The sequence below is a fragment of the Cynara cardunculus genome, assembly GCF_001531365.2.
Source record: "Cynara cardunculus var. scolymus isolate 2C chromosome LG 4, CcrdV1, whole genome shotgun sequence".
Classification (NCBI taxonomy): domain Eukaryota; kingdom Viridiplantae; phylum Streptophyta; class Magnoliopsida; order Asterales; family Asteraceae; genus Cynara; species Cynara cardunculus.
Genome location: NC_037531.1, coordinates 11,259,215 through 11,267,852, shown reverse-complemented (window position 1 = coordinate 11,267,852; position 8,638 = coordinate 11,259,215). Strand labels below are relative to the sequence as shown.

The window sequence follows — 8,638 nt, the reverse complement described above, 5'->3', positions numbered from 1 at the left end:
ATAATAATAATAATAATAATAATAATAATAATAATAATAATAATATATAATAATAATAATAATAATAATAATAATAATAATAATAATAATAATTTTAAAAATATATTCCGGAAAATGAAAATTTCAATATTTTCAAAAAGACCCGTTACTTTTAAACAAATTAAATTTTCAAAAAAATTTCGGCAGACGAATCCACTGGTAATCTGATACGATAAAAACTCTATCTTCCTCAGATTGACAGCCGCCACCATTTTAGAGAAAAAGAAAAACCGATCGTATAGCTTTGAAGAAATCGGTGATTACCCCGACCACGCCATTTTCCCCTGCCTCTGACCACCGATCGTAGCTTTGAAGAAAAACCACCGGTATGTATATGTATGTATGTATGTTTATATTATCTGTATGTGTGTGTGTGTATATATATATATATGTGTGTGTGTGTATATATGTATGTATATCTATATATGTTTATAACCCTCCGTCGACCACCTTTATAGAAACCGGCGATTTCATATATATATATATATATATATTATGTATATGTATATATATATTATGTATATGTATGTATGTGTATATATATATGTATGTATATAATATTTTCTGTATGTACATATTATATATACTTTATGTATGTATATATATATATGTATATATTTCTGAATACATATCATGTATATATATATTATGTATATTTGATTTAGAACACAATGTTTTTATTTCTAATTCTAGAAATATGCTTTATAATGTGATAATATGTGGAAGCCTCTAACATTACTATTGAAAAGAGCCATTTATAAGAGAAATGAGATCTAATTGAGGTATATTTTATGTTAGAAATGAGTTGTCAATTGTTGAACAAACGTCATGATTTGTATTTTTAATTCTAATTGTGGTATATTTTGTGTTAGAAATGAGTTGCCAATTGTTGGACAAACGTTAGGACTTGTATTTATAATTCTAATTGAAGTATATTTTGTGTTAGAAATTAAATGGATTACCAATTGTTGGGCAAACGTTAAGACTTGTATTTATAATTCTAATGGAGGTATATTTTATGTTAGCAATGGGTTGTCAGTTGTTGTGCAAACGCTAAGACTTGTATTTATAATTATAATGGAGGTATATTTTGTGTTAGAAATGAGTTGCCAATTATTGAGCAAACGTTAGGACTTATATTTATAATTCTAATCGTAACGATACAAATTGAATCCATTTAGATGCCTACACTTCTCTCCGTCTTAGAGACCTCAATTGTTCATTGTTGAATAACTTTGTTTTCTAGAGAAAGTGTGAAGTTAGCAATTTGGATTCCTGCAACCACAGCTGATAAGGATTTACCTCTCTAGTAATCTACTTTAATGTCAATTAATAAGTTCCTATAAAAAAGGTTTATACTTTCAATCAATCACTACAATAAAATCGGTTTTATAGGACACTACTAAATCTTAAGTGTCCTAATAGACCTCTTTATAGGACTTAGTTTATAGGACCAAAAAATTAAAGTGTCCTATCTAAAGGTGTTTTAATAAGTTTATATGACATTTTTTGACGTCGTAATAAATTTTTTAGAACACTTTTAATATAAAGCATCCCATTATCAACTTTATAAGACACTTTTGAGAAAGTGTCTTATAAACTCAATTTTTTTATAGGACATTTGTTTTTATATGACAGTTTTTCAAATAGTGTTCTATAAAGTTGATAATGAGACACATTATATTAACAGTGTCTTAAAAAAACTTATTACGACATCAAAAAACGTCATATAAACTTATTACAACACCTTTAGATAAGACACTTTATTTTTTTGGTCCTATAAACTAAGTCCTATAAAGAGGTCTATTAGGACATTTAGAATTTGGGAGTGTCCTAAAAAACCGATTTTGTTGTAGTGAATACATTAACAATAGCTTTCCTGCTTTAGTTGTAACAAATGACTTTTACCCACATAAATTTCCATTCATGATTCACTCAGAAAATACCAATGGGCGGTAGAATCAGCCATTTTTCCAGAAAATAATAATGGATCACCCAGAGAATCCACTATAACAAAATTGGGTTTATAGGATGCACTCAATCTCTAAGCGTCCCAATAAACCGCTTTATAGGAGCAAAATATAAAACGTCCTATCTAAAGGTGTTGTAATAAGTTTATATGACGCTTTTGGGCGTCTTAGCAATTTTTTTATACATTTTTAATACAAAGTGTCGCATTAGCAACTTTGTAGGACACATTTGAGAAAGTGTCATATAAACTCAATTTTTTTATAGGACACTTGTTTTTATAGGACAATTTTTCAAATAGTATCCTATAAAGTTGCTAATGAGGCGCTTTATATTAAAAGTGTCCTAAAAAACTTATTACGACGTCAAAAAAACGTCATATAAACTTATTATAACGCCTTTAGATAGGACACTTTATTTTTTTGGTCCTATAAACTAAGTCTTATAAAGAGGTCTATTAAGACGCTTAGAAATTAAGAGTGTCCTATGAACTCGATTTTGTTGTAGTGTTAGGAAGCTCAATGCGATTTAAGAGACTAAACAACCGCAAAATCATATTCATATCAATTATTCACTAAAATGCCTTCACAATTAGAAAACTAATATAATATTTAAAACACAACAAAAACAAGGTTAAGTTACAAACTCATAACATGAAACCATATCTCATGAAGGCCAAACGTATGATCATAAGGTGAACTCAAAAGATAACCTAGTGAGAGATTGTTTCCAAGTGAGTGTTACGGGTGCTTGTGATCATTGGTAGACCAAGGGCCGATAGGCGTGCAGAGACTTGATACATTGTTGGCCTTCTTTTTGGAATGGTTTGTAGACATTCTATTGCGACCATAATCACATATTCCAATATCATCTTAGTTTGTAATGAAGAGGGTGCGATACGAAGATCCACCAAATCATTCAAGTCCAGTTTCTCAGAGAACGGAGATGACAGAACTTCAATAAGATCATGGGGATGTTGTCCTTTGATCACTTCAAGTGCCAAAACCCCAAAGCTATACACGTCGCACTTTTCAGTTGCTCTCATCGTGTAAGCAAACTCTACAATGAAAAATATATGTTGAACAAGTTAAAAGAAACAAAAATGAGGATGTAATGTGATCCACCGGTTAGATAAACTTAATATCAAGTTTAAACTATTTTCTAGTAAGAAACATTACCTGGTGCAATATATCCATATGTGCCTGCAAGCTCACTCCAATTTGAAGAGTCAAGCTTTAAGAATTTGGCAGTGCCAAAGTCAGAAACTTGAGCCTCATACTCCGCGTCTAGCAAAATATTTTTGCTTGATACGTCACGATGAACAATTGGGGGTGAACAATCATGATGCATATAAGACAAAGCATCTGCCACTCCTTTGATTATATTTAACCTCTTACTCCAATCCAATCTCATAGCTTCGTTTTCTTCATCTAGCACTGCTTTCAAACTACCCCGTTCAAGGTAAGCATAAATCAGGAATGAGTGACGGGCATGTGAACAAAATCCGTATAGCTTCACAATGTTACGATGCCTTATATTTGTTAATGTTGTCACCTCATTAACAAAACTTACATCATTAGATTGTTGGAACGGAAAGTGCACTTTCTTCACAGCTACTATCGTATCTGATCCAAGAATTGCCTTGTAAACAGTACCATGTGTTCCTTCTCCAATGCAAAACTCAGTGTCAAAATCATTTGTTGCATTCAAGATCTCATCATATAATGATTTTCCATCAAAGTTGGTAATGCAAAACAAACTTTGGTGCTCTTCTTGTAATACTTCACTTACAGGTGTTCTCTTTCTTTTTTCATAAAATATCACAAGCCCTACGACTGTACTCAGAAACACAAGTGCTCCTAAAATACTAAACACGATTACTAGGGACATAATGTGCTTGTCTTTTCTTGACATTGTGCATCGTTTAAATCCAACAATGTCACCACATAGCCCTTTGTTCCCTTCTAGCATTGAAGCTTTAGTGAAGGCATTGCATTTAGGGATAAGACCCTCTAAACAGTTATAGGAGACATCTGCAAAAATTAAGCTACGCATACCCGCAAATGTGATAGGAATGGTACCAGAGAGGTGATTGTGGGATAGATTAAGAACTTCTATACTTTGCAGACTTCGAAACTTGGATGATATCTCCCCAACAAGGAAATTATGGCTTAGATCAAGCTTACTCAAATGCCTTAACTCTAATATCTGGATTGGAATTTCTTGGTTTAAATCATTGTGGCTCAAGTTTAAGGAATCAAGTTCCTCACAATTTGCAAGAATTCTTGGAATTACTCCACTCATTTTATTATTTGAAATGTCAAGTTCCCTAAGCTTAGTTAGCAATCCAAGCTCTTCCGGTATTGGTCCTGAAAATTGATTATTGCTGAGATCCAAGTATAGCATATCCTTTAAATTACCGAGTTCCTTGGGAATATTTCCAATCAATCGATTCAAAGAGAGATTAACTCGTTCTAGCATAATCAAATCTCCAAATTCTCGGGGAATCGTACCAGTGATATTGTTTGCAGAGATATCGAGGGTTCCCAGTTTCTTGAACGTACCCCATTTATCAGTCAACTCCCCATGAAAATAGTTCCTCGCAAGGTTTACAAAATACAATTTTGGATGTATGCCAAAACTTTCAGAAATATCTCCGGATAGAAAATTTCCATCAAACCAAATTCTAATTAAATCTGAACAATTTCCTAGGCTTTGTGGGATTGGACCATTGAACGCATTGTCAGACAAACTAATTTTTTGAATCTTTCCACCTTGGAACATTCTATTGGGTAAATTTCCAGAAAGTGTATTGTTGTACAATTGTAAACTCAAAAGAGACCCTAAATTCCCTAGCTCATATGGAATAGGTCCGGAAAGGCCATTGTTTTCCAAATGAAGTGTAATGAGCAAACTCAGGTTCCCAAATGAAGGAGGAATGGAACCTTCTAGATGATTTTCAGAAATTGCTAGATCTACAAGAGACCTCAAATTCCCTACCTCATGAGGAATAGGCCCAGAAATTTCATTTTCAGACAAATAAAGTTTAGTGAGCAAGCTAAGATTCCCAATTGAAGGAGGAATGGAACCTTCCAAACGATTTTCGTCAATTTCTAGATCTACAACAGACCTCAAATTCCCTATCTCATGAGGAATAGGACCAGAAAGTTCATTTGCATACAAATAAAGTTTAGTGAGCAAGCTAAGATTCCCAAGTGAAGAAGGAATGGAACCATCCAGACGATTTTCATCAATTTCTAGATCTACAAGAGACCTCAAATTCCCTATCTCATGAGGAATAGGCCCAGAAAGTTGATTTTGATACAAATAAAGTGTAGTAAGTGAGCTCAAATTCCCAAATGAAGGAGGAATGGAGCCATCCATATGATTTTCTTCAATTTCTAGATCTGCAAGAGACCTCAAATTCCCTATCTCATGAGGAATAGGCCCAGAAAGTTCATTTTCATACAAATAAAGTGTAGTGAGCAAGCTCAGATTCCCAAATGAAGAAGGAATGGAACCATCCATATGATTTTCGTAAATTGCTAGATTTACAAGAGACCTCATATTCCCCATCTCATGAGGTATAGGCCCAGAAAGATCGTTTTCAAACAAATAAAGAGTAGTGAGCAAGCTCAGATTCCCAAGTGAAGAAGGAATGGAACCATCTAGATGATTTTTGGAAATACCTAGATTTACAAGAAACCTCAAATTCCCTATCTCATGAGGAATAGGACCATAAATATTGTTTCCCCACAAATAAAGGGTAGTGAGCGAGCTCAGATTCCCAATTTCTCGTGGGATCTCTTTTGAGAATTGATTGTCAGAAAAATCAAGATGGACAAGTTTCTGGAGTTGACTGATTTGGTACGGAATGTGTCCAAAGAACTCATTTGTGCTCAAATCAAGCGAAGTAAGATTGGGAAATGATGAAAATGGGAACTTGTACATTGTACCTTTCAAACTAGATGATGAGAGGTTCAACTTCTTGATGCTTCCATCCAAGTGACAGGAAACTCCAAACCAACTGCATGAAACTACATCCGTAGAAGAGTTATAATATCTGGGAGGAATTAATGACCATGAAGACAAGGACACATGATTTTCGAGGCTGGATTTCCACATGATGAGAGCATAATCTTGTTTAGAACCAGCAAAAGTAGAAGCAGAATTGTGCAAAGTGGATTCATTTGTGATGACAAACCAAGCAAAAACCATAAGGAATGGGAATATATGTGAGAAGAAAGGATCCATATTTGGTTATTGATGTGAATGCAAAAAGATTGCCGAATACCTCTTAATTTATAGAATGAAATACTCCATGCTACAAACTTTATCTTTTTATTTCTATGTGGAAATTTAGAGGCATCAACAATTGATTGGTGTGGAAATTCAACTAAAAATGAACACTTTTATCATTGGCCATTTTCTTTATTATTCCTTTTGTTTGAATTCCTACAAATTAAAAATTTGGGATATCTAAATTTCCACAAAGAAATTAAACCACAAATATTGTAATCATTACAACAAAATTGGGTTTATAGGACATCCACAATCTTTAAGTGTCTCAATAGACCGTTTTATAAGACTTAATTTATAGCACCAAGTCTTATACAACGCCTTTAGATAAGACGCTTCATTTGTTTGGTCTTATACTAAGGCCCTGTTTGTTTTTAACTAAAAAACACTTAATACCCTCTTATGTCTGAATCGGTCAGACCTTACGGTATTAAGTGTGTTTGTTTTTTTTTTTTCAATTAAGAGCTTAAAAGCTCTGATTATGTCTGAATTATTTAGAGGTAACATTTTCACTTAAAACCTCTTAATTGCTTTTAGAGCTTCCAATGCTTGCAAAGAAAGCCTAGATTTCAATGATTCAGGTTTCAGACGTAAAAACAAACAGTCTGACTGATTCAGATTTCAGACTTCAGCACCACCTCTTAAAATTCAGAAGTGAATTCAGACTTCAGACTTAAGCACCTCTTAAAAAACAAACGCCACCTAAGTCTTATAAAGAGGTCTATTAGGACGCTTAGATATTTGGAGTGTCCTATAAACCCGTTTTTGTTGTAGTGCCTCTGTTTCTCAACACAAACGTATACACAAACCTAAATTAATTGTCAATATTTCTAGTTTGTTTCATAAAAAGTCGGCACTTTTAAAAGTAAGTTTGTACTTTCTCAATCTACCATTAATTATGAGATCACTACAACAAATCGGTATTTTAGGACACTCTCAAATTCTAAATGTCCTAATAGACATCTTTATAGAACTTAGTTTATAGGACAAAAAAAATAAAGCGTCCTATCTAAAAGTGTTGTAATAAGTTTATATGATGTTTTTTGATGTCGTAATAAGTTTTTTAGGACACTTTTAATATAAAACGACCAATTATCAAATTTATAGGACACTATTTGAAAAATTGTCCTATAAAAACAAATGTCCTATAAAAAATTGAGTTCATAGGACACTATATCAAAAGTATCCTATAAAGTTGATAATGGGACACTTTATATTAAAAGTGTCCTAAAAAACTTATTACGACGTTTATTACAACACCTTTAGATAGAACACTTTATTTTTTAAGTCCTATAAAGAGGTTTATTAGGACACTTAGGATTTGAGAGTGTCCTATAAAACCGATTTTGTTGTAGTGGATGAAGAAAGTTTCTACCTCTATTATTAACAGTAAAAATGTTATTTAATTATTTAAAAGTGTAATAAATAGACATTTCTAAAAATATGTGTTATTTTCGTTGTGAATAATTAATTTGGGACGAACGGAATAGTCTTTTGTCTTATCTTTTAATTTAAGCATTATCTATATCACAATTTGAGGTATAATTTTTGTTGGCTGTCGAATTAAAAAGATATGTATTCATTCATCCAAACCTTGCAACATCAAAAATTCCATTCCAAAAGTGATTCAATAAACAAAGGTGTTCAACATCAAGAGGAATTTATAATCATATTTTAGACAATTTATCGTCATAAAATCTATCACGGTTTTAAATTTTGTTGTTAGAAAAATAACCCGTGTTTAAAAGTTGGGCAAAATAGAAATAGTCTGTAAAATTTAATACGTAACAAACAAGGACGGACCTATTCATGTCCGAGAAGAGTTCCGTGTATCCGCTCAAATGAATTTCGTAAGTGTTAATTGCATTATTTTACCCCTAAAGTAGGCTACTTTTCTTGGTATTATTGTGTGTATCTTGTGTTCACATAAGGTTCATCGGAATAAGGTTCGTTGAATAAGATTCGTCGGAGAGAGGAAAGAGAAGAGATGATAAAGGATATTTATAAAATTCCTAAAATGCTCTTAATTAATATTTTAAGTTAAAATTAGCAAAATTATTAATTTTCTAATTTAACCTTTGATTTGTGGTTGAAATTTGATCTCACGGTTACCACAAACAAAACAGTTCTCATTTGATTATATATATATATATATATATATATGCACATTCAAATGAAAACCGTGTATTTCTTAGAAACCGTGTAAACTAATTTCGACCAATAGGAAAATTCTATTTTTTTCTAATTAAATTTAATCAATAAGGTATTTCGGTCATTTACAATTTTTTCTATTAAATATAGAAATTATTAATAAATCTTAAATAAGGAAACG

The 8,638-nt window shown here is 32.2% G+C and overlaps 1 protein-coding gene across 1 annotated transcript; it reads right to left on the bottom strand.

Moving 5' to 3' along the window:
• Nucleotides 1-2,719: 2,719 nt before the first annotated feature.
• Nucleotides 2,720-6,261, bottom strand: LOC112510862 (probable leucine-rich repeat receptor-like protein kinase At1g35710). The gene is made up of 2 exons (XM_025116211.1): nt 3,186-6,261; nt 2,720-3,066 (listed from the first exon to the last, which is right to left on the bottom strand). Exons 1-2 carry the CDS (start codon nt 6,259-6,261, stop codon nt 2,720-2,722), a joined length of 3,423 nt encoding a protein of 1,140 aa, XP_024971979.1.
• Between the last annotated feature and the right edge of the window lie 2,377 nt (nt 6,262-8,638).

What these genes read in the sequence shown, in the direction of transcription:
- LOC112510862 (XM_025116211.1), bottom strand. Translation starts at nt 6,261, where the DNA reads ATGGATCCTTTCTTCTCACATATATTCCCATTCCTTATGGTTTTTGCT. An exon ending in ATATGGATATATTGCACCAG is followed by an intron (nt 3,067 to 3,185) that starts GTAATGTTTCTT and finishes TTTTCATTGTAG; the next exon opens with AGTTTGCTTACACGATGAGA.